The 25,288-nt window shown below is 54.3% G+C and overlaps 1 protein-coding gene across 1 annotated transcript; it reads left to right on the forward strand.

The window, feature by feature from the left end:
* The first annotated feature begins 6,791 nt into the window (after positions 1–6,791).
* On the forward strand, positions 6,792–15,613 carry HIC2 (HIC ZBTB transcriptional repressor 2). The gene is made up of 2 exons (XM_032595406.1): positions 6,792–7,187; positions 8,941–15,613. Exons 1-2 carry the CDS (start codon positions 7,162–7,164, stop codon positions 10,763–10,765), a joined length of 1,851 nt encoding a protein of 616 aa, XP_032451297.1. The 5' UTR covers positions 6,792–7,161; the 3' UTR covers positions 10,766–15,613.
* Positions 15,614–25,288: the final 9,675 nt, after the last annotated feature.

Here is a 25,288-nt window from a genome sequence, read left to right on the forward strand (position 1 = left end):
CCTCCCTTGAGGTCTCTGCCTACCACTCAGGCCCGGCAGCCCCTACCCTTGGCCGTGTCCTGCCTCCATAGATGCCTGGTGACTAGGCTCTACCTCGCTGTCTTGTGTTCCAAGCCCACCATTTTTATTAATCACTCTCTGGGCTTATTTACCTGGGAAATCATGTCTTCCCTTTGGGAGCTATCTTCTTTCTCTCGACCCCCAACGGCTGAGCATTTACTACTTAGCGTTTACAGAGCATTGGGCTTTCCTGGTGGTAGAAAACTTATAACCCACCTCAGTGCTTCCCAGACTTGAAATGTGCATGTGAGTCCCGTGAGGTTCAAATGCAAGTTACGCAGTGAGGTCCGAGCAGCAGCATTTCTTGTGAGACCCTGGGTGGTGCTGCTGCTGGTAAATGGGGCTGGGGCCACAGAAACCAGTGCACTGGGGCCTCTCTGCCTCTTGACTGAAGTAGCTCTTGGATTTTCACTTGTTCCTTGCCTGATGGAGATGGCAGATGTCCTCTCCCTGCTCTGCTGTCCTGTTGGCCAGCCCACCCCATGGGCGCTCCATGCCTCCAGGCTCCTGCTCTGTTGCTGCCAGTGAGCCTTTCACCAACAGTTCAGGCCCCTCCTGAAGGGAATGCAGTGGGGGAGAGAGCCTGGAGGTGAGTGTAGCTTTTGTATGAATAATCATGATCTTAAACTGCTCTTCCCCTTCTTCCATCAGTGCTCACCTGCCTCTCCTCAGTGGCACTTAAGGTCGTGGCCTGGCTTGGTACACTGCTAGACCTGGCCCTCCAGTGGGACCCTGTCCTTTGCCTTTCCTGGTGCCAGCTAGCCAATTGTGTCAGAGCCAGCAGAAGAAATTCAGTTGCAGGCCCCCAAGACCATCCTGGCCTTGCTTCTGGTTGGCTTTAAAGCCAGGAGCAATGGGAGGGTTGTAGGCCTGGAGGAAGGAGGGAGAAGACCCAAGGCTGTCTTGGAGAAGCAAGGTTTGCAGGCTGTGGGGCCTGTGCAGTGTGGAGCTTCCTGCCAGGCCTCTCCTCACACTAGCACTTTCTAGCCTTTTCCTCTCCGTGTTGTTAGCCAGGAGCTGGCCCATCTCTTAGATGGGAGTGCACGGAGACGAAGGTGGTCAGGGCCTAGGCAGGACTTGGCCCATCACAGGCAGTAGGGCCTAAGGGAATTTCAGGACAGACTCAAAGTCCAGCTGAGGTGGATGCCACTTGCCTTGCTGTTCAGGGTAAGCTGGTGGGTGGGTAACAGGGCTGGCCTGAGGGGCAGAGAAGGATGCCAGCACTGGGTCCCTGATGATTGTGCTACCAACGCACTCAGTGGAACCCAAATGTTTATTTCGTAGAAGCCGCGTTGGAGGGAGGGCTGGGCTCCTGGCATTCGCAGAGCCTGTTGCTTTCCAGGAGGATGGTCTGGGAGAAGAGCCAGGAGCTGCTGGCTGGCATCCAGGGCTGGGCTAGATTACACGGCTGGGCTTGCCCAGAGCACTCAGTCCCACCCACCACCAGCCCATGCCTGGAGGAACAGGCCAGAGAGGTCATGGAGGCCAGGCAGGGGTGTTTCAGAAAAGCAGCATGCACAGCCTGGGCACCCAAAGCAGGCTGTGTGACCGGGGTCTCACCTTGTCGCTTCTAGCCAGAAGCTTCTCACTGGCCTCAGGTAGTAAAGGAGTTGGACTGACCTTATACATGAGGTCAGGAGAATGCAGCCCAAGTGAGGCCCTGCTGTGATGGGGAGGTGGGTGGTGGTGGGCAGGGGAAGGTGATGGTGGAGGTGCAGACCAAAATCCTTCCTTCTGGCTCTGCATGGAAGGTGGTGTTCCTGTACGTGGCACTCCTGCCTGGCAATGGGAAGTGCATGCTCTCTGTCCATGGGGTAAGGAAAGTCTAACAGCGGCTCTAGATCAGGCTTTGAGCCCTTATTCTGCCACCTGCTTGCTCTTGTGACTCTGTACAAGTTCCTCAACCCCCAGAACCATATCTGTCCCTGGAGGTAGAGATCACTCCTTAGTCTTCCCCACAGGCAGGCTGCCGTCTCCTGTGGGGCAGACTGAGGTAGGTCAAGGTGCTGTCTGGATGGGTGGGGAAGGGGAGAGAGGCTGCCGGTGAAGGGGATGAAGAGACTTCATGGAGGAATACAGAGAAGAGGGGTGTGGAGGAGGATTCCCGGCCATGGGGACAGGAGAATGCAGTCCTGGGCTTCTGGTCTGCTGGACTGGTTGGTGGGTTGGGGGTGGGGCCTTGGCTTTTCTGGATCCTGAACTGCTTGTACCTTCCAGGTTGTCTCCACCATGCCCTCAAGCTGGTCTCTTGCAGCATGGGTGGGGCCAGGCCTTCAGGGAAGAGGCACTTGTTTGAGCACCAGGTGACCAGTGCCTGTCAACTGTGACTGAGGCCAGTGCTGACCTCAGATTCAGGCTTGGGGACAGTAGCCAGCATGTTTGGTGCCCTCTCTGACACAGAAGAGCTAAACCCCTGTAGGTGTGGAAGCTGCTTTGTGGCTGGCTGTACCTTGCCCAGCTGTGCCCCTCTGCTTGGCACTCTTTTGTGCCTCCTACCTGTCAGTGGAACTCTGGGTGGGCGATGAGGGGCTGGAAGATTCCTGTATCTCTGTTACTTCTGGCCAGGTGTGGTTAAAGAGAAAAGATGGTCTCCTGTTGGGTACTTTGGGATGGGCTATCCTCCAGCATAGCCCCAAGACTCTTGTGAGAAGTACCACTTGAGGAAGTGAAGGAGGGCCACAAGAGAGGGAGGTGGGATGACAAATTTTCCAGGAGATCTGGGCAAAGAGGCCGGCCCAGGGAGAGAAAGCAGGTGGTCCCTCTTTCCCTGTCCTTTATCTTTCTCTCTAGGGCCCACCCTTCTGGTTGGAAGGGAAGGTGGAGAAGTTTTCTGAAATCTGGAGGCCTTCAGTCAAGGTGCCCACAGTGGTGTCTGGAGTAGGGGTGGCGTGGAGGGGGGGGGGCGGGGTTTGTTCCTGCCTGCAGGAGGTCAGGCATTTGAGTAGAACAGATAGCATTTTTCTGGGGCATACTGCTCATGAGGGTCAGGAGTGCCAGGTGTGAAACACTCCTTGGGTTTGGCCCCTATCTGTGGGGCTGGAAATGGGTATGGGGTGTGCTCCACTTTCTTCAGGAGGGACGCAGTGCCTGCTGCCAGGCCCCAGGGAGGTGAGGCTGCCAGCCTGGTCTCCAGAGGGCACCACACCACTGGAGGTTGAATGACCAGGGCAGTTCTTTTTTTTTTTTTTTTTTCTTTCTTGATTTTTAAGTGATCTCTACATCCAACGTGGGACTTGAACTCATGACCCCAAGATCAAGAGTTGTATGCTCTTCCACCTGAGCCAGCCAGGCATCCCAGACCAGAGCAGTTCTGAATGCCCAGGTCTCCTGGAGCCCAGGCTTGGACACAATGGGTGTCCAGGCTGAGTTAGGCAGTTCCCATGAGATAGGTGGTTGGAATTGTTCTCCTGTGCTCTCTGCTTAACCAAAGATCACTTTAAAACTTCTCATGGCCTCTGAAAGGCTGGACTAGTGCATGCTCTTCTGCTTTTTGTAGAATGCTAGGAAAAGAGAGAGGCCTGGAGGTGACCCTATTCTAGCCTCCCCATGAGCTCTTGAGGCCATGTAGACTGCCTGGGATCATGGGCAAGTGGGGTTCCTAATGGGGTGCTGCTCCAAGGGTCAGGAGGCCATGGGCCCTGCCTCCTGCCATCCTCATTGGCTTCTTGTCTAGTGTGTGTTTGATGGGATGCAGGGTAGGAGATCTCAGGTCAGTATCCTTGACCTAGGGCTTTGAATACCTACCATGAACCTGTGATGGCTGCCTTAGCCAGGATGGAATCAGGAGGGACAGGGATCTGTTCTTGCCATTACCACTCTACCCTCTTGGGCTACTTGTGTGCCTAGGATGAGTGAATGTTAGGTGGTAGTGGGCTGCTGAGAAGGGCATGTCCTTTGGAAGCCTCCGTTCTTTCACTCTTTGTTGGAATTTTTTTTTCAATATGAGGTAAAATTGACATATAACATGGGACCCAAATTTCTGGTGAGCCCTTGAGTTTTGACCAGTGAGTTCATTAACCTTAACCCAAACCTAAACCCAGATATAGAGCCACCCTGGGCCTAGAAAGTTCCTCATGTACCTTCCCAAACAGTGCTCACCAAACCTTCTACAGGCTCTTCTGATTTTGTTTCTACCATGATTAGTTCTGCCTGTTCTAGAACTTAATTTAAATGGAATCTTGCAGTCTGTACTCTTTTTGCAAGGTTTCCTTCACTCAACATCATGATTTTGAGACTTATGCATGTTCGTACATCGGGTTTTTTTTTTTTTTAGAACTTAAAAAGTAATACACACTTATTTTAAATTTTGAATATTATAGAAATGAACATAACAGAAACTATAGTTTTCCTGTACTTCCACCCCCCCCCCCCCCGCCTGCCCCAAGATAATCTTGTTTATTGGTTGGGTGTTCATGCCCCCAAGATGTTTCTTTACTGGATGGCATTGCCTGGTTGGGCCTTTCATGCCTTGGTTGAGGAGGGTAGAGAGGAAGAAGCAGCAGACAGGTGCGGGGAGCTCCCCCTGGCTCAGCTCTATTGGCCTGACCTTCCCTTAGATGGGTGTGTCTTTTAAAAGTCTCGGATGTCTGGGCCCTAGACTTGTCCTCACTGTGTGTATGTGGGGATTGCCGTTGGCTTTTCCGTGGCAGGGACTTGGAGGGGAAGGAAAGAAAATGTTACAGCCCAACTAGGTAGGTGGATGTTGACCATTTTGTAAACCGGGACCTGGGAAGGTAATCCAGCTGTTACAGCCAGGTCTTTCTGTTCATTACCACCCCTACCCCACCCTCAGCTTTTGTGTTCATAAGAAGGAAGGAGGCAGAGCTGGCTTTCCCCAGGGACTGTGTTTCTCCTGCCCTTACCTGCTGGGGTCAGCCTAGCCAGGGATTCTCCACACTACACCCCCAACCCATCCCACTGCCCCAGATCCTGGGTTTCCTGGAGCCAGTGCTCTGGCAGGCAACGGTTTTGAGCTGGGTGTGGATCCTTGGGGCTGATAGGCACGCTGCCTGGGCCTGCTGCCAGGGGGCTGCTGGGTGCCAGGAGCTGGTGCCAAGAGGTATCCTCATCCCAGCCTGCAGGCTCCTGCCAGGGCTGAGCACCAGCCCATGTACCCAGTGGGGTGTTGCACTGCCGGCTTACTGGGCCAGTCCCCACAGCCACGTTTCTAGTTACCTGCCACCCCCCACCCCCCGGCCCGTCGCCTCCCCAGAACTGTGTCCTCTCTAGCTTAGGCGCTTGCTGCTCCCACACCCTGTGTTGAACAGTAGGGCAGAGGACTCTGCTGTTTTTTGCTGGGAAGAAAAGAAGCAACGCCTTGCAGGGGTCTTGGCCCTGCAGCAGGGGTCACCCCCTCACAGACATAGTGGCGGCCCACTATGCTGGCTGTGAATTCCCAGCAGGCAGCTCCACCGGGGCCCCACCCAGTGGAGGGTGCAGCGAAGCCTACTCAGTCCTGTGGGGAAGTTTGGGCTCAAGAAGAGTCCTGTCTGACCCAGCCTGGGAGGACTTGGTCAGTCAATGTGCCTTTCCGGGGCTGTGAAGTGGCTGGCACAGCTAGAGCAATGGGTACCTGTGGAAGCCCTCAAGTTCTGTTTTGCTGCCTGCTCTCTGCCTGGTTTTCTGTAGTTGGACTGATCTCCCACAAGGGCAAGTAATCCCTAGTTGCAGGGCCTGGCACATAGTGAAGCGGAGGCCACTGTGTGGATGCCTCAGCAGGGCTTGGGTTGCCCTGAGATCTGGTGGGGAGCAGGCAGTGGCACAAGGCTGTATGGTGGGTGTCTGGTTGGCTCGAACATATCGCTGTGGCTCCCTGTCCATTTTTCAGGGCTGCTCTCACCAGCGCCCAGGTGGTCTCTGCCCCCTTCCCAAGGCTGGGCTCTATTCTGTGCTGGCCATTTCTGGTAACACCCAGCAGGGGAGCCTGAACTCTTTACACAGGCAAGGGGCCCAGGCCACCTTAATTAAATGTAGATGCCCTCAGGCCTCTGGACCTACGGAGCTGGTTCTGCTGCCCTCTGGGCCATGGGTAGGTTCCTGGACCAACCATCCCCCCCTCTCCATTTCCCCCACACCCCTGGGCTACCCCGTGAGAGGGGAGCTGTCCTAGGGGCCAGAGAGACAGCTGGTAGGCTGGAGCTGAGGCCTCCCAGCCACCCCGCACCCCGGGTCTGGTCACATTCCTGAGGGACCTGCTGAGCCTCCCTGGCCCAGGGGGTGGGGGAAGGGCAGGCAGGGATGGGCCTAGGGCTGCTGCAGGCCTCCACCCCCACCCCTGGCTCCATTCCAAGGGAGCCCAGACCTGCCTGAGTTGGGTGCAAAAAGCCAGAACCTCAGGATCCTAGGGATCTGCAGCTCTGGGGGGTGGGAGTGGGGAGCGGGAGCCCCTCCGCATCTGGCTGCAGCTGCCAGCTGCTCTGGCGGGCTGGTATTGAAAGGCCTGTCTTGCAGAAACTCCTGCAAGGGGAGGCCATGTGGTCAGGCTGGGCTGGGCAGGAGGGGGCTGGGTCCTCTGGGGGGTGGGGGGGGGGTGGCAAGAACAGATCAGGAAGGGAAGGAGGCAGGAGAGCCAGAAGCGGTTGAGACTGGTTCTTATAAATAGCCCATTGCACCAGGGCCTCCAATTTTGACCTTTTGTTATGTAAATGTGGCCAGCCTGGGAAGGGCCTTGCCCAGGCCTCCTGCCACCACGCCTGCCCGCCTGGAATTACAGAGGAATTACGCGCCTGCCACCAGCTCCCTGACAGGCCTAGGTGGCCCCTTAGAGTACCCTAAATCTCTTGGGTGGGAGGAGGGTGCAGCCCTGGTGAGCTCTCCAGACCTGTGACCTTCCCTGCCACCAGGCCTGACTGCTGGGCACTGTGGCCTCCGTCCTCTGCCTGGCTGCCCCTTATGTCCCACCCAGAGAGACCCCAGACTTTCCTGGGAATAAGGGCTCCAGGGCCACCAGGTGCCTTCTCCTTCACTGTTCCTCCTTCCCTCCCTTGCTGGTGTATATATGGGTGACCCTGTCCATCTTCTCCTCCCCAGGTGACCAGGCATTGATGCACCCCCAGGGAGGCCACGCGCTCAAGGAGGCCACCCCCGCTGGCTGCTGCTCACATGGTTTCTGGGCCCCTGGCACTACGGTAGGCTGGGGACAGGGAACTGGCAGGATGGAGGGAGGGGGAGACATGGGGGAAGGCTTTTTGGGCGGCCCACACAGCCTTGCAGTTCTCAGCCTGGTCCTTTGTGTGTATGCAGTGCTGGGGTGCATGGAGGGGAGGTTGGGGCCCACTGTTCTCAGCCTGCAGAGGAGGGGCTGCTGTGGCTCACATGCTCTTGGAGGACGGGACCTCCTGCCCTTGGCCTGCCCCTTGCCAGTCTGGGAGCACCAGGCATCCTGGGTGCTGGTGGGGCTGACACCACATTTCCCTGGGGCTGGGTGTCCCTGCCAGTGTGGAAGCTGTGCCTTGAGCTCTTTGTCCCTGACTGGCTGGCTGAGGAGCAGGGAGTGACAGAGGGTAGGTTCTCTTGGGACCTGGGCTCTAGCCTCTGAGCCCCAGCTGAACGGTCTTATAAGGCTGGGTTGGCTGGGTTGGCTGAGCCCGTGCTTGCTGCTCCTATCAGGCCCTGAGTGCTAGCTTGTGGCTCTGTCTACCCATGTGTGTTCATGGTGAGTTCCAAGGCCTTCTTTGGGATGTGCATGGTTATTAGAGTTTCCGTCTATCAGAGCAGGTGTGGGGTAACTGGGAGTGGGAAGTGTTTGTGTTACAGAAAGCCAGCATGGGCGTGATCCCTTCAGGCTCTGCCCTAAGGGAGGCAGAACTGGGTTGGGTACACTGGTAGAAGCTGGGAGGTCCTGGGTAGGGTGAGGCTCAGAGCAGTCAGTTACTTTTGGAGACGTGAAAGCACATTTGTCAACTGCATGGCACAGAGTTGCCTGTGTGAGGGGCCAGAGGGAGCATGGAGCCACACTTTGTGCCTTGGGTCCTGCTGCTCATTTGGGTGGGTGCATGGTCAGAGCATTACTGCTCCCAGAGACCATGTGCATGCTCTTACAAAGCCCACCTGCAGGATTCTCGGGGAGGTCAGAGGTTTCTGTGTGTCTATTACTTAATGACATCAGTGACTGTACCAGGCTGACAAGGCCAGCTGGCTGCCGTTCCCAGGGCCCCAGTGGTGCCAGAGGCTTGGCCAGGCCACCTTTTCTGCTCAGCACCTAGCGACCCAGGCTGGGGTGCTCAGGGCCCTCCTGAGCTGGGAGCAGGCATTGGCAAGGGACTCTGGCTGGGCTGCAGTGTCTGAAGGCAGGAATGTGACGTTGACAAACCTGTAAGTTTGGGAAGCCACTAGGGTTGTTTGAGAGGCACTCAGGGCAGAGCAGAGGTCACAGGTGGCGGCTGCATAGGAAAAAGAACCTTTATTTGACATTGGGAGGTTTAGCCTGGCAAACTTAATTTCTAGTTTGCCCTAAAAACCAGGAAGTTATATGCCCATGTGGGAAGTGAGCCTGCCCGGGAGCTTCTGCTCATTTCATTCCCCACTGCTTCCCAGTACCTCACAGTCCCCTGCTGGTCATTTTTAAGTCCCCTGTGGGCATGTGGTCGACTTTAGTGTGGAGACGGTACCCTGGGTTGTGGAACCAAATTCATATCCGATTGTCTCTGCTTAGCATCATGTGACCCTCATTGTCCTCTGTTTCTGTTTTTCTCATTGGTGCAAATGGGGCCAGTGCCAGTGTCTCTTTTCAGGCAGCATGAGCCCCAATGGGTAGTGTGAGTTCCCTGCTTGGGTACTGTGCCAGTGAGGCCCCCTGAGCACCACTGCAACCCCACATTGTCTCCAAGCCCTTGGATGAGGCTCCCAGGTGGTTAATGCCCCATGTGTTCTTGCCCACAGGTGGTACGCGTGGGCAGGGCGAGGGGACATGGGGCCCGACATGGAGCTGCCCAGCCACTCCAAGCAGCTCTTGTTGCAGCTGAACCAGCAGAGGACAAAGGGCTTTCTGTGTGATGTCATCATCATGGTGGAGAACTCCATCTTTCGGGCCCACAAGAATGTTCTGGCTGCCAGCAGCATCTACTTCAAGTCCCTAGTCCTGCACGATAACCTCATCAACCTGGACACGGACATGGTCAGCTCCACGGTGTTCCAGCAGATCCTGGACTTCATCTACACGGGCAAGCTGCTGCCCAGCGACCAGCCAGCTGAGCCCAATTTCAGCACTCTCCTCACTGCCGCCAGCTACCTCCAGCTGCCCGAGTTGGCAGCCCTCTGCCGTCGTAAACTCAAGCGAGCCGGCAAGCCCTTTGGCTCCGGACGGGTGAGTGCCACCGGCATGGGGAGGCCTCCCCGCAGCCAGCGGCTGTCCACAGCCTCTGTCATCCAGGCACGGTATCCGGGGCTCATGGACGGACGCAAGGGGGCCCACACCCCCCAGGAGCTCCCCCAGGCCAAAGGCTCGGATGACGAGCTCTTCCTCGGAGGCTCAAGCCAGGAGGGCGTGCATGGCCTGAGCCGGGCCGTCTGTCCCACCAGTGGGGAGGCTGGCCTGGGCAGCTGCAGCACCAATGGGAGCAGTGGGGGCTGCGAGCAGGAGCTGGGCCTGGACCTGTCCAAGAAGAGCCCTCCCCTGCCCCCTGCTACCCCCGGTCCCCCCCTGACCCCGGAAGACCCGGCCCAGCTGAGTGACAGTCAGCATGGCTCGCCCCTCTCAGCCTCTGCCCCTCCTGTTGCCAACAGTGCCTCTTATGCTGAGCTGGGGGGCACCCCCAATGAGCCCATGGATCTGGAGGGGTCTGAGGATAACCACCTGAGTCTGCTGGAGGGGCCTGGTGGGCAGCCCCGGAAGAGCCTGCGGCACTCAGCCCGCAAGAAGGAATGGAGCAAGAAGGAGCCTATGGTGGGGTCCCCCTTTGAGCGGAGGGAAGCGGGGCCCAAGGGCCCTTGCCCGGGGGAAGAGGGTGAGGGGCTAGGGGACAGGGTTCCCAATGGCATCCTGGCCAGCAGCGTTGCGGGGGGTGGCCCCAGTGGGCCTTACACGGAGCCCCCGTACTCCTGCAAGGAGGAGGAGGAGAATGGCAAGGATGGAAGTGAGGACAGCGGGCAGAGCGGGAGCGAGGGGGGCAGCGGCCATGCTGGTACCCACTACATGTACCGGCAGGAGGGCTATGAGACGGTGTCCTATGGGGACAACCTGTATGTGTGCATCCCCTGCGCCAAAGGCTTCCCCAGCTCTGAGCAGCTCAATGCCCACGTGGAGACACACACAGAGGAGGAGCTGTTCATCAAGGAGGAGGGTGCTTATGAGACAGGCAGCGGGGGCGCTGAGGAGGAGGCTGAGGACCTGTCGGCGCCCAGCGCGGCCTATGCTGCTGAGCCCCGGCCCTTCAAGTGCTCCGTCTGCGAGAAGACCTACAAGGACCCTGCCACGTTGCGGCAGCACGAGAAGACACACTGGCTGACTCGGCCCTTCCCCTGCAACATCTGCGGCAAAATGTTCACCCAGCGCGGCACCATGACACGTCACATGCGGAGCCACCTGGGCCTGAAGCCCTTTGCCTGCGATGAGTGTGGCATGCGCTTCACCCGCCAGTACCGCCTCACTGAGCACATGCGCGTGCACTCAGGCGAGAAGCCCTATGAGTGCCAGCTCTGCGGAGGCAAGTTCACCCAGCAGCGCAACCTCATCAGCCACTTGCGCATGCATACTTCCCCCTCCTAGCTCCTAGAAGCCAAAGACCCTTCTCCCCGGCCCAAGGGTGCCCTCTGCAGACTCGCCCTCGGGAGCCAACGGAAGGAAGAAAGAAGCACGGAGGCCAGGCAGGAGGGGCCAGGACCCCCAGGTCCCACAGGGGTAGCTCCTGGTGGCACCTCCAGCCAGCCCCCCCCACACCCAGAGCTTTAATGGACAGTCTGTACCAAGGGAAGAGAGAGGAGGGAAGCCGATGGGCCCAAGCTCCGCATGTGCATTGCTGGTGTGCAGTCTACCTCCCGATTCCGCCCAGGCCTCTGGCTCCCCGAGACGGCCACTGCGGGGCCCATGGGAGTGGGTCATGGGGGTCTTGCTGGGATCTGGCCCCTTTCCCGCAGGCCGGGTCAGAGCAGGGGGCAGTGGGGGCCTCCCTCTGCTGGGGAGGAGCAGGGCTGCCCCGTGGCCAGGGGCGGTGTCTGTGTGCATGCACGAGTGCTTGTCTGTGTGCGGGCCACCCTGGCTCTTCGGGGAATGGTGCTGGAGGGGAGGGGACAGAGCCCCCCTTCCTGGAGCCAGGGGTCACTGCTCACTGGCGCTGGGACAGTCAGGGGGGCCCCCACCGCCTACCTCTCCACAGCTAAAGAGCCCTCTGGGCCTAGGTTGCTGTTATTCCTACTGATCTGTTCCTTTTTTCTTTTTGAATTTTGTTTTTTAAACCAAAACTAACAAGAGTTTATTTTCCTCCCGGCCCCTCGGGGCTGAGCCTGGGTCTGCAGACTGAATGTACAGGGGCAGCTGCCCTCCTGCCCCCGCCCCGGCTGAGGGGCGCCCACCCCTCCAGGCCCCAGAAGCCCTTCTAGGCCAAAGGCTTCCCTGGGCCCCGAGCCCCGCCTCGGCTGCCTCAGGAGAGAGAGTGATTTACCTATAGTTTCCGAGGAATATTCTTTGTTTAGAGGTACTTCTTTTTTATTAAGAGAAAAACCAGTGTAATGTTTATGTGAATGTTTGAACTGGAAGGTCTGGGACTTGTGGGGGGAGGGGGGAGGCTGGACTCAATGCCAGAGCCGTCGGTACTCTTCTTTTTCATTTTGTGTGTGTGTGTGTGTGTGTGTGTGTGTGTGTGTGTGTGTGTGTGTGTAGTGTGCTTGGTGCGTGTGGACAGATATTGCGCTTTCCTTCCTTCCTTCCCAATCAAGGTGGAGAGACTTCTGACCTTTTGCTACCTCTTGAATTCATGAGAACAGTACGTTGGTGACTGGCAGTTGAGGCCGTGACACTTGTTTTCCTCCTGTTAGTGTGCATAGGAAGACGCGCGTTTGAGTGAGCCAGGCTCTGCCTGGCCCAGGTGGCCCTACTGGGCCCTCCACCCCCAGTGCTCTTAGAGGGGAGCTCCTGCAGCTGCTGAGTCAGCTCGCATGTGTCTTTACCCCCAGAGCATGCGGCTAGCTGTGTCCACCCTGTGGGTGTTCTGAGTCCGTTGTGAAGCGTCAGGGAGCCTGCGTGTGTGCCTCTGATCTGGGGCTGGGTGAGGCAGGTGAGTGCTCCAGCCCCATGGGAGATCGGGGCCTGGAGCCAGCTCCCTGCAGTTCCCTGCCAGGGCCAGGATGAGGTGGAAGTGAGCCCCCCCCTCCATCCTGTCTCCTGGGCCTGCAAGAGCTGGGACTTGGGAGAGCAGCAACCCCTCCCAGCCAGTGCAGAGGCTTAGGGAGGCACTGGCCAAAGCGATGTATACCCTCCTTGGGGACAGGGAGAGGTTACCTACCCTGCTTTGGCACCTTCTCTGAGCAGTCCTGGCTGCTTTGGCAAGAGGCTGGCTGCCACCCACTCAGCCCTGTCTGGAGTCCCACCCTTTACCCCTCAACCCTCACCTTGGGGTTTCTCTACCCGCCACAGGACCTCTCCATGGGCTGGGAGTCGGGCTCACAAGGCCAGACCAAGGTCGCCGTTGGTCCCACTGTCCTCAGCTGACTGGAGCCACAGGATTAGGCCAGCAGCTTTATCTTCATTTTGCTTCATGCTTTTCTTTTTTTTTTCCTTTCTACTTTACATTCAGACCAAAAAATTCCAGAGTCATCCTCCACCCTCACCCCTCCAGAGACCCTCCAGCTGAAAACAGCCTGAGTTCAGGGACCCGAATGGTGAAGGGTGTGTTTTGCAAGTGAGGGCTTCTGGCTGAGCGCATCTCAAGGCACCCCCAGCCCCAAGCTGGATCTTCTTCCCTATGGGTGGGAAACAGAGCACTAGACCTAGTGTCTTGTGTTCCCACAAGTCAGGTGAGGAGGCACGGTGCTTTCCAGGCCCCTCTGCCCTCCCGACCCCACCCCACTCCATCAGCACTTAAGCCACACGACACAAAGTCTGTACCACACGGGAGTTTTATGTGCGCCTGGCCTGTGTGTGGCCTCTCGGGCCGTGGGCAGCCGCATCCATGAGGTGACCCGTGAGAGTAGGTAATTCATTTGCAGAGCTTCAGGGACTGGGCGCAAAGGCCCCTCACTCAACGACGTTCGTGCGACATAGTATTGTACCCACCTGAGTATTGTATCGAGCCTTTTCTGTATTTTAACAAGAAAGCAAAACACTAGTTTCCTATTTAAGATTTTAAGGGTTTGTGGGGTGGGGTGGGACTAACACAACACTTGGTTTTGTTTTCTTTTTCCTTTGATTTCATGTGGAGTGTGTGCTTGCGAATGTGTGTGTGGAAATGTGTTAAGAGCCTCACAAGGAAATTAGGCCGTTGGAGGCCAAGGGCGGCTTACAGTTCTCTGCTTTAGTCACTTAATTCCTGAATGTTTCGGAGAAACAGGAAACAGAAAATAGCAGATGTCATGTAGGAAAGAGAGGATAAACAAAAAAAAAAAAAAAAAAAAAAAAAAGCTCATACCCAAATTCACAAAACCTATTTTTTAAACCAAAGCACATTTTGAATGAGTATGGAACCTCAATGGGCTCAGAAAAAAAAAGATACTAATATATTTATCTCATTGTTTACATAAACTTTTACAGTTTCAGACCTCAGCAGCTGTAAGGCTAGTCCCAGTGAATCCCCACCTTCCGCTGGAGGCCCTTCTGAGTTGGCTCACGGGCAGAGGGGCAGGCCTGGAGGCCCCCCAGATTCACCTGAGCCCTCCTCCCCAGCCTGAGGCCTCTCAAAGCCCAGCTGGCACCAAAGAGCTTGGGCCGATGCTGACTGCCCCCCAGGCCTCCTGGCCAGACCTCAGAGGTCCTGGCTAGCTGGCACAGCAGGGGGTGGCCATCAGCTCTGGCCACAGGACCCGAGTCTGGGGTTGGGCCCCAGGATGGAGGGTCCCCCACTCTGCCCGTGACCCTCGTGGTGGGTTGATGTGAGGGTCCCTCTCAAGCCAAAAAGCCGGGATCTTTGCACAGCTCCGTTAACTCCAGTGGGTCCCCACCCCCAGGGGACACTCCCACCCCCGGCAGTGGGGGGGTGCTTCCTGGGCTGGTCCTTACCAACACGGACGGTGCAAACACTCTGAACAGTGTTGTTTTTGTATCAATATGTTTGTGCAGTGATGAATGTATTTATTTCTCAGACTTGGGGCGAGTGAGCGGCCGGCTCCGCCACCGCTCGCTCCCACCAGACCGAGCCATCGCAAGGGCTCCTCCAGGATTGCAAAAAAGGTAAAAAAGAGAAGATGAACCTTTAAGCAAAGAAGAATCTCAGAGACTCGCAGCATAGCCATACACCTCAGCCTGTGAAATGAATAATTCGGACCCAGACTGACTTGGAACCTCACGCAGCCTTGTGTGTGTATTTCCCGCTCGTCACCACTCGGGGGCGCTGGGCTGCCCCGCTATGCTCCCACCCCCACCCCGTCAGTATTCACTGGACTGGACCGCGTGCAGGAGTGCGATCTGGGCCGGGCTGGCTGGGCAGGCAGACCCTACCGCCCTCCCCACAGCCGTCCTGAGTGGGGGAGGCCTGGGCAGCCAGGAGGGTAGGGCTCAGGGAAGGGGGGGGGGGCTGCATCCGTCCACCCCCTTGGCTTGGGGAGGAAAGCAGAGGCACCGGGCCTCCAGAGAACAGACCAGGGATCTCAGCCCTGTTGTACCCCTAGAAGGGACCAAGGCCCTTGCTCTTCGCCAGAGTCACGTTGGGGCAGACATTACTGAACCTGTGAACTGATGCCAGGAGTGCTAGGATGGAGAGAGGGACCTACTCAGCCTCAGTGTGACATTCCAGATCAGGGGGTGGAGGTTCGCTGTGGGAATGGAGGCTGCCCAGGCCCCCGTTCCTAGGACGCTTCTCCCCTGCCAGCTTCAGTCACCCACTTTAATTTTTCTACCGGGAACCCCTCCCCCTACCTCACCTTGCTATTTATTGCTGTAATTTATTGACCTCAAAAATGCTGCATAACAGACCTCACTTGGGGCAGGGAGGTTCCCCAGGGCTCCCCCCCTCCACTTGGTGGGGCCCCGTGGGGCCAGGTGCTGAGGGGAGCCTCTCTGTATCCCACCCATCACTTGTTTTCCCCCTCCCCCCTTGGGGGACCCCAGGTTGGGCACCTGCCCATTCGCAAATACCTCGAGGGGGAGGGGGAGGGATGGGGTTATAGCCGTTTTGTTTAATCGGAGAAGCGGGATCACGTCCTACTCTTATTTCCTTCCCGGAAGGGGGAGGGGCACCGTGATCGCACTCCTGTACTGGCCACCGCCGCTATCCGTCTTCGCATCGAGGTCACTTCCTTTGAGAGTTTGGATAAATTCAGGTCAGAGCTGCAGGTACGCAGCCCACAAGTGTCATAGAAAAAGCAATTCACCGACGACTGATCTCTCCATTCAGAAGCGTGCAGTCTTAATGTACAGTGATGAGAAACTGTTATTTTATGATCTTTTCATTAAAAGCTTGATTGAAAACTATCTTGTATGGGGCCTCTGTGTTCTGTGCCTGTTCTCTTCTGCTAAATGACACACTGCTTTCCTGTGTCCAGCACTTGCAAGACCTAGGAGGGTGGGAGCTGGGATGGGCCATCTGCCCACTATTGTCCTAAGGGCGGGTTTCAGGTGAAATGGCCCCAGGGGCTGGAATCTCACTTGGCCATGTGTGTGCATCCTGGGGTTGGGCTGTGGACCAGGGAACCAGCACCCTAGGGTCAACATCCTTTTGGGCAGTGTTGGCCTGAGTTAGCCTGTTCAGGAAGCAGTGGATATGTAGATAGGGACAGGGACCTGGTGGCCTGGATGAAGGGAGGTCTGGCTTGGGCCCAGGACCACCTGTTGGAGCAACAGAGTCATGCTGGGGCAAGACAAGGGCTCTCTACTGCACACTGCTCCTGATTCCTGCTTAGGGTAAAGGGGGGAGGAAGGAAAAGATAGTCTTAAGTTTCCAGGGGCAGAGACAGTAGTTCCAGTTCCCTGGTGGATTGTCCCAGCTACCAGAGGGGAATCCCAGAATGAGTGAAGATCCAGTAGGAGGGGCAGGGCTGGGGCCAGGAAGGTGGTCAGCCAGCTTAGACCCCTGATTGGACTTTAGATGTCCAAGTGGCTCCAGGTCAGCAGTGGATGACCTCAGACCCCAAAACTCCAGAAGAATACGGACATTGCTGCTCTAAACCATGGTAAGCTCCATTGAATTATTTTTATTTCTTCTTTCAAGTGTGTTTTTTACATTTGTTTTTAAGTAATCTCTACACCCAACATAGGGCTCGAACTTAACCCTGAGATCAAGAGATGAATGTTCTACCAACTGAGCCAGCCGGTGCCAACTGTTCAATTCTTTTATTTATTTTTTTTTTAATTTTTTTTCAACGTTTTTATTTATTTTTGGGACAGAGAGAGACAGAGCATGAACAGGGGAGGGACAGAGAGAGAGGGAGACACAGAATCGGAAACAGGCTCCAGGCTCCGAGCCATCAGCCCAGAGCCTGACGCGGGGCTCGAACTCACGGACCGCGAGATCGCGACCTGGCTGAAGTCGGACGCTTAACCGACTGCGCCACCCAGGCGCCCCTGTTCAATTCTTTTAAAATTCATGGGGCACCTGGGTGGCTCAGTTGGTTAAGTGCCAACTCTTGATCTCGGCTCAGGTCATGGTCTCACAGTTCGTGGGTTCAAGCCCCAGAATGGGCTCTGTGCTGATGGTATGGAGCCTGCTTGGGATTCTGTGTCTTCTCTTGCCCCTCCCCTGCTTGTGCACGTGCACGCTCTCTAAATAAACTTTATTATTTTATTTATTTTTAATTGTTTAAAATCTTTATTTTTTTTTTCAACGTTTTTTATTTATTTTTGGGACAGAGAGAGACAGAGCATGAACGGGGGAGGGGCAGAGAGAGAGGGAGACACAGAATCGGAAACAGGCTCCAGGCTCCGAGCCATCAGCCCAGAGCCCGACGCGGGGCTCGAACTCACGGACCGCGAGATCGTGACCTGGCTGAAGTTGGACGCTTAACCGACTGCGCCACCCAGGCGCCCCTAAAATCTTTATTTTTGAGAGAGAGAGACAAAGTGTGAGTGGGGGAGGAACAGAGAGAGAGGGAGACACAGAATCTGAAGCAGGCTCCAGGCTCTGAGCTGTCAGCACAGAGCCCGACGTGGGGCTTGAACTCACGAACTGTGAGATCATGATCTGAGCTGAAGTTGGATGCTTAACCAACTGAGCCACCCAGGAACCCCAAATTTTGTTATTTTCTTTAATGTTTGTTTATTTTGAGAAAGCACGAGCAGGGGAGGGGCAGAGAGAGATGGAAACACAGAATCCTAAACAGGCTCCAGGCTCTGAGCTGTTATCACAGAGCCCCACTTGGGACTTGAACTCACGAGCGGTGAGATCATGACCTGAGCTGAAGTCGACGCTTAACCGACTGAGTTACCCAGGCGCCCCATAAATAATAAAATAAAATAAAATAAAATAAAATAAAATAAAATAAAATAAAATTTGTTTTTGTTTTTTTTTCCACGTACTAACTGAACATAGTTTAAATAATCAAAAGCTTCTTTAAAAGGCTTAACACGGGTGCCTGGGCTGGCTCAGTTGGAAGAGCATGTGACTCATGATCTCGGGATTGTGAGTTTGAGCCCCATGTTGGGTGTAGAGATTACTAAAAAAAAAAAAAAAAGAAAAAGGCTTAAAACAAACAAAAAAATAGTCTTTTGTTCCCTTAACCCCATCACAATGTATGCAGACCCCCACTTCTAATTTGTAGCATCATTTATGCATTTATCTCCACATTTCTTAATAGTAGGCTTATACTGCTGTCTTAACTCATCCTTTTCAGAGTTGGGACCTATAGATGGGGATTTTAGTTCAGCTTAGTGCATTTATACCCTCTTCCCCTTCCCTTAAATTCCCCCAGATAGTTTAGTTTAATCTAGGGGTTGGCAAACTTCTGTAAAGCAGCCAGATAGTAACTATTTTAGCCTTTGTGGGCCATACAGTCTCTACAATGACTTCTCAACCCTGCTGTCACTGTGCAAAAGCTCCCACTAACAACATAAGGAGGTGGGCATGGCTAAGTTTCATTTAACTTCATTTATAAGAACTGGTGCAGGGGCGCCTGGGTGGCTCAGTAGGTTAAGCATCTGACTTCGGCTCAGGTCATGATCTCATGGTTCATGAGCTTGAGCCCCACGTTGGGCTCTGTGCTGAAAGCTCAGAGCTTGGAGCCCACTTCAAGTTCTGTGTCTCCTCCTCTCTCTGCCCCTCCCCCATTCTCTCTCTCTTTCTCATAAATAAATGAATAAATTAATTAAATAAATAAAACTGGTTCAGTGTGCAATTTCTGAATCCATACTTGTTATTATCACCATGTATTTGTTTATTGCTGAACCAAGTGGTGTAGTGCATCTTTTTGTACAATCTTTTGTTCTTCTTGAGGTTAATTATGTTTTCAGTTACTCAGATTGATTTGTGTCTCCATCTTCCTCCACCCTTTAACTCTGAAATGCTTCCCAGTACAGCTTTCCACAGAATCAGATGCTGTCTATTCTTTTTCCCTCAAGGGACATTCTTCTGGAACCTGATGTTTTCCTGCACCAATTTGGCAGGAGTTCTCTTGCTTTTTTTCCTGCACTGGAAGCCCACTTTTCTGGATCCCATGTGTTGTTTTCTCAGGTTACCTCCTGTGTAGGTAGGATGTTTTATCTGGTACATCCTGAGAAAGAACACATGGGAGGTAGGTTTTTGAAGCTGAATGTTGAAAATGCTTTTAAACTACTCAGAATTGATAGTTTGGCTGGGAATAGAATTGTAGGTTGGATTTCATTTTCCTGTTGAATTTGCAAGTGTTGCTTCATTGGCTTCTACCTTCCAGTGTGATGAGAAGTCCAGTTCCCTTTGTATGTAACCTTCTCTGGAAACTTCTAGTATTGTCTCTTTATTCTAGATGGTTTGTTCATTCATTAGGTTGGGCACTTGGTGGATTGGTTTCATTCTGGAGACCCATTCCCTTCAGTAAACTTACTGATTTTTAAAACGTGTCAGCAATTATTTTGAATTTCCTTTCTTGTGTTTGTGCTTTGCTTATTGCATTTTGTTCTCTTTTCATAGATGTAATCTCTAAGGAAAATTTAATTTTTTTTACATTTTCTTCTGTTCCTTGCATAGTGTCTAGTTCCTTTTTAGATCGCCACTTTAGCTTAGTTTTTATACTTAAAAAATGTAATTTTAAAGGCTTTCTTCAAATGTTGGGTGACCTTAGCAGGCTCTGATATTCAAGAATGAGACCCTAGGGGTGCCTGGGTGGCTCAGTCATTTGAGCATCCGACTTCAGCTGAGGTCATGATCTCATGGTCCATGAGTTCAAGCCCCGTATCAGACTCTGTGCTGACAGCTAAGAGCCTGGAGCCTGCCTCAGATTCTGTCTCTCTCTCAAAAATAAATAAACATTTTAAAAAATGAAACCTGAAAAAGCAGCTTGGAATCAATCCAATAGTTACCTAAGATGTGTGGAATGGAGGGAGATGAGACACTGAGCTGGCAGTGGCACTTCTGACAGAGCCTTCTGCCAAACTGGAGATTCTTAGCACTAGGGGCTTGAAGAACATTCTAGAGAATGGTGAAAGGTGAGACGAAATACTCTATTGCAGGCAGACTCTAAGACAGGGCCAGGCTGGGGAGTCGTTCCATGGTTAGAGATCAAAGACAGGTTCTGAGCTGTAGGTATCACTGTTCCCTTCCATAAAGTGTTTGGTTTATTATTTTTTTAAAACGTGTTTTTAAACTTTTTTATTTTTTACTTTTATTTATTTTTAAGAGACAGAGACAGAGCATGAGCATGGGAGGGGCAGAGAGAGAGGGAGACACAGGATCCGAAGCAGGCTCCAGGCTCTGAGCTATCAGCACAGAGCCTGACACAGGGCTCGAACCCACAGACTGCGAGATCATGACCTGAGCTGAATCGGACGCTTAACTGACTGAACCACCCAGGAGCCCCTGGAGTGTTTGCTTTAAAACATGCCTCTTTTCAAAAGCCATTTGAGGTAGATGGCAGTAAAGGAATTCTTTGTAGTCGAGAATGAGCCGAAAAAAGGAACAAAGAGGGAGGAAAAACTACTCTGTTGCCATTAGGCCAGAAGATGTGACTGAGCGTGCTAGTTGGCTCTGTGTGCCTAAACAAGAGGGAGGGGAAAAGGTCAGGAAGAGTGAACTAGAGGCTGTTTCCACTTTCGTGCATGAGGAAGTATCCTGGATGCTAAATATTTCAAGAAATGTTTCCCACAAGACTTTCTACGAGAGCATTTGCTAAGTTGCACACCAAATGTACAGGAAACTTTTGAATGGTTCATTCTTCAAACCTGGTAAAAGCCAGGGTGTGTCATTAGAGTCTCAGGTGTGCTGTGAAATGTTACTGTTGGTGATTCCAAAGTGCCACCTGTGCTTCTGCATGTCCTCTGCAGGTAATATGCACATCCACTCTGAACGAGAACGTGTGAGACCTACACTAAAGTGGCCTGGCACCAAATCTGCTCTGACCACCCCCTTGGCACAGGCTGGCCTCTGCCCTCCTACAGCCCTGGGCCTTGAAGAGGAAGGAGCCTGCTGGGAGGCAGTGGGGGACCCTTCCTAAACCTGGAACCTACACAAACCTCACGCTAAGGAGGGCAGTCACCTAGCAGCTGGCTGGAGGAGTGTGGTCAGCACAGGCTCCCTGGGAGAACAGGTAGCCACGTGCCCCAGATTGTCCTCTGCCTACAAGAAGCTGAAAGATGGCCTCTATGCTGTAGAAACCAGATAGGCAGAGAGAAAAGGTCTGATTCTTGGGAAAGGCAAGCTGGGCAGGCCTTGGCATCAGCATAGGAGGCTGACCCACCCTCGGGGCCCAGGCTGTCTTCCTCAGCATCAGGCAGTGTAGGAGGCAGGGATGCTGGAAGTCTTACCAGTTACTGCCCAGCCATAAAGAACCCCCTGTCCTGGGCACTTGGCCTTCTGGGAGGAGAGCAAGCAGCTCCCCTCCCCACTGCACTGGTCTCTGCTAATGCCACTGACCAGTGAGTTTAGGAAATGTCAACAGTCTTGGTGTTAACCTATTTCATGTTCAGCCCTTCTTTCTGGCCACAGGCGACAAAGCTGGTTGCCACCTGCAGGCATCCCTGGTGTGAGATCAGGGCCGGCACCAACGGAATGTCACCATTGGCTTCTCTCTGTCAGGTGGGTGTGCATCCATGTGACATCTGAGGAGCCCAGGACAGTAGACTGTGTGTTGGGCCCAGAGTCCTGGGTTCATTGACGGTGCATGGACATGGCCCCTGACCTCTTGGATCCTTGAGTCATGTGAAGGCGACAGGCAGATAAAAACTAATGCTGGGGCGCCTGGGTGGCGCAGTCGGTTAAGCGTCCGACTTCAGCCAGGTCACGATCTCGCGGTCCGTGAGTTCGAGCCCCGCGTCAGGCTCTGGGCTGATGGCTCCGAGCCTGGAGCCTGTTTCCGATTCTGTGTCTCCCTCTCTCTCTGCCCCTCCCCCGTTCATGCTCTGTCTCTCTCTGTCCCAAAAATAAATAAACGTTGAAAAAAAAAAAAAAAAAAAAAAAAAACTAATGCTAACCCGAGTCCTCCATAGCCAGCACTGTACCAAGTGCTCAGCAGCACTAGCTCTTGCGTTAACTCAACCCTGGGGGTAAATGGTAGTACTGCCCCTGGATCACCTGAGATGAAACACGTCCCAGAACTCACAAGGGAGGGGGACGATGTCCACAGGAGGCTTCTGTAGCTCTCGAGAGGGTCAGGCCACTTGGAAGGGGACTGCAACCAGAAGCAATGGCAGTGGGGGGCTAGGGGGAGTGTCCCAGGCAGACACAACAGTATATATGAAGGCCAGGAGGAGGAGTCAGTGTATTTTTGGAACTGAAGCAATTTTCTTGTGGCCAGAGAGATGTGTGTGGTGGGGGAGGGTGGCACCCAGACTCTAGCCAGGCGGGGAAGGACCTCCAAAGCCAAATCAAACAGTTGGGCTGATCCCAGGGTGTTGCGGCAATGTGTACCTTCCCACCATTGCCATTGCCTCCCCAAGTGGGCCCTGCGCTTGGGGGGCCACCCCCAGCATTCTGTCCACCGGTGGGCCTGGCCCATCCTCAGGAGAGGGAAAGGGGTGTATGCGCATGCTCAGGTTGTCATAACAGAGCACCACAGAAACCAGAGCTGAACAGTAATTTCTCACGGTCCTGGAGGCTGGAGGCCTGAATCCATGTCTCAACAGAGTTGGTTTCTCCTGAGGCCTCTCTCCTTGGCTTGTAGATGGCTGTCCTCCCTCTGTGAGTGTCTGTGTCCACGTTTCCTCTTATAAGGATCCCAGTCAGATTGGCTTAGGGGACACCCTAACAGCCTCATGTTAACCTAATTACCCCTCTAAAGACCTCCATCTCCAAATACAGTCACATTCTGAGGTGCTGGGTCTTCCAAGCTTAGGGATTCTGGGGGCCATAACTCAACCCATAACAGAGGTGTGCCATGTGCAGCTTTAGGTGGCCGCAAAGGTGCCAGGCAGCCCTCTGTCCACACCACAGGCTCTGCAAGCTTGGCCTCCTGGCCTCAGTGTCTGCCTTTCCTTCTTCGGGCAGTAAGCCCAGCGCCCAGGCCCTTGCTCACTCAGATCCTCTCTGCCCTCAGCAGGCACCTGCTGGGCCCCTATGTCCTGCAGTGAAGGCGTCTCATCCACAGCAGGCCACCTGGGGAGCTGGTGAGGCTCCGTCCTGGGGCCCTTTGGTGGCTGCCTTCCCTGCCCTCACCCCACCTTCCTCATCAAGCTTTCTTGTCCCATGTCCATATTGCACTGTCGCCTTGGCCACAGGCTACTGCAGAGGTGTGTGGAACAGTTGGTTGTGGCCACCAGGGGCCTGCGGTAGCCATGGAGGGGGTGAGGGAGAAGTGGTGGCTTCCATCTTGGAGTGACAGGAGGCACCAGGAGCCCGGTTGGTGAGTTCCCAGAACCCCAGGCAGGCCTGCAGTGGGAGTCTCCAGGCTGTGTGCCTCTGGAGGTGAACGTCGCTGTCTTCAGTCCCCTTTCTTGGCTCATGCTAGTGGACTGTCAGCAAAACCCCTGGGATCTCACCTTCCCATGTCCCTACATAGCCTGTCCACTTAGGGGAACACAGACGGCAGCATTCAAGAGCAGCTCAAGGGAGGCAGCTGCTCACCAGCCTCTGTCCTTTGGTAGGAGACACAAGGTACTGCTGGGGCTATTGCTCTGCTGCAGTGCCAGGCAGCTGACCCAGCCAGGTCGGGAAAATGGCAGGGGCACCAGGGTCCAGGGGTGTCCTTTCAGGGAAGCAGAGGCAGGCCTAGGGGTGTGGCAGGTTTTGGCAAATGAGCAAGGGGCAGGCTGTGGGGTCAGAGGAAGGACGTGGTTTGGGGCCACAGCTCTTCAGGGTCATGGCTGGTTTGTGGCCTACGCTCTTGGACAAGATGCCACATCTCTGCAGTGGAGACGGCCTGTCCACATGCCCATTCAACAACTCTGTGTGCCAGGCCCTGTCCTAGCTGTGCTCCTATTCCAGTGCAGGACACAGTACAGATTGTAGGTGGGTACCCATGCTGGGTAGACACAGGAAAAGTGCTGTAGGAGGTTGTGATTTGGGGTGGGGTCGCCAAGAAAGGCTTTCTTAAGAAGCTGGAATTGCGGGGAGGGTTGAAGGACATGAGGAAAGGGCTGGGCAGGGGGAAGAGCAGGTGCAAAGGCCCTGTGGTAGGTAGGTGAGTCTAAGGAGCAGTAGGGGACAGATTCCTGGGCTCTGAGGCCGGTTGCCTGGAAGAACAGGCTAGGCTGAGCACCGTGAGGGCATGGACTTGTGGGAAGCTGCCAGAGAGCTGAGAGTGTGTGTGTATGCATGTGTTGGAGGCAGGGGGGGAGCAGTTGACCCCTGGTTGCTGTGGGTAGATGAGGTGGGAGCAGGCTGACTACTTAGGAAGTTTTGGAATGATCCAGCCTGGAGGAATAGCATTGAACATGTTTAAAAGAGGTCAGAAATTGGAAACTTGTTTTTTATTTAAACTTATTTAACAAGGGTTTCTGTGTCACTTACTAGTGCCAGATGTGTTCTAAGGGCTTTGCAAACATCAGCTTCTTTATTCTTCATAACAGCACTGATGAGGTAGGTGGCTCATCACAGTGGAAGTGGACGGACAGGGCAGTAATTTGCCATGCAGCAGGCCCCAGGATTTGGGGATAGGCTGGAGGGAGGGTGAGAGAGGTCAATGAATCAGGTTTCTAGGACATCAAGAACATCAAGGTTTCTAGGACAACAGCTGGAGGAGAGGGGGCAGGACTACCTGGGGGGGGGCCATGGGGGCAGTGTTGGTGGTGAACCTCCCGGTGAGGGTGCATGGGGAGGGGGTCACCCCTCAGGGTGGCAAATGGGCATCACCACATGGGGAGGGCTCAACTGCAGGACACTGTGTGACATCTCCGAGGGAGAGAGGGGATGGAAGAGGAACAGCTGTAGTGAGAGGGGCCGGAGATGAGGGAACCCGGTGCAGGGAAGGGGCTTTAACCAGGAAGCCAAGACCTGCTTCCCTTGGGTGAGTCCTTGGGATCATGGGCCATTCCCCTCCCCCTGAATGAGCCTGGCTTCGGGAGAGTCCTGGACGCCTTTCCTGGCAAGCAAGCTATAGGGCAGGTTGGCACTGGTCAGAACTGGTGGCCAGGTGCCCATCTTCGAACAGCACCTGAGACTCGGCTCTCTTCTCCAGCACCTGTCCTGAGACTTTGTATGCCATGCAAAAGAACTTTTGATTTTGTATTCTTTTACATTTTTAAAAGTTAAAAAAAATATTTTTTTTAATGTTTGTTTATTTTTGAGAGGGACAGAGACAGGATGCAAGTGAGTTAGGGGCAGAGAGAGAGGGAGACACAGAATTGAATCCAGGCTCCGAGCTGTCAGCATAGAGCCCTACGCGGGGCTTGAACTCACAAGCTGTGAGATCATGACCTGAGCTGAAGTCAGATGCTCAACCGACTGAGCCACCCAGGCGCCCCTAAAAATATTTGTTTTAATTTTATGTTAGAGCACAAATGAGCAGGGGAGAGGGGCAAAAGGAGAGAGAGAGAATCCCAAGTAGGCTCCACACTTCGGCGTGGAGCCCAACGCAGGCCTCTACCCCA

Source organism: Lynx canadensis, chromosome D3 (genome assembly GCF_007474595.2).
Source record: "Lynx canadensis isolate LIC74 chromosome D3, mLynCan4.pri.v2, whole genome shotgun sequence".
In the NCBI taxonomy this organism is placed as follows: Eukaryota; Metazoa; Chordata; class Mammalia; order Carnivora; family Felidae; genus Lynx; species Lynx canadensis.

Excerpts from the sequence above, each read along its gene's own strand:
- HIC2 (XM_032595406.1), top strand. The coding sequence starts at position 7,162 with ATGGTTTCTGGGCCCCTGGCACTACG. Across the intron at positions 7,188-8,940 it reads TCTGGGCCCCTGGCACTACG|GTGGTACGCGTGGGCAGGGC; the intron begins GTAGGCTGGGGA and ends TCTTGCCCACAG.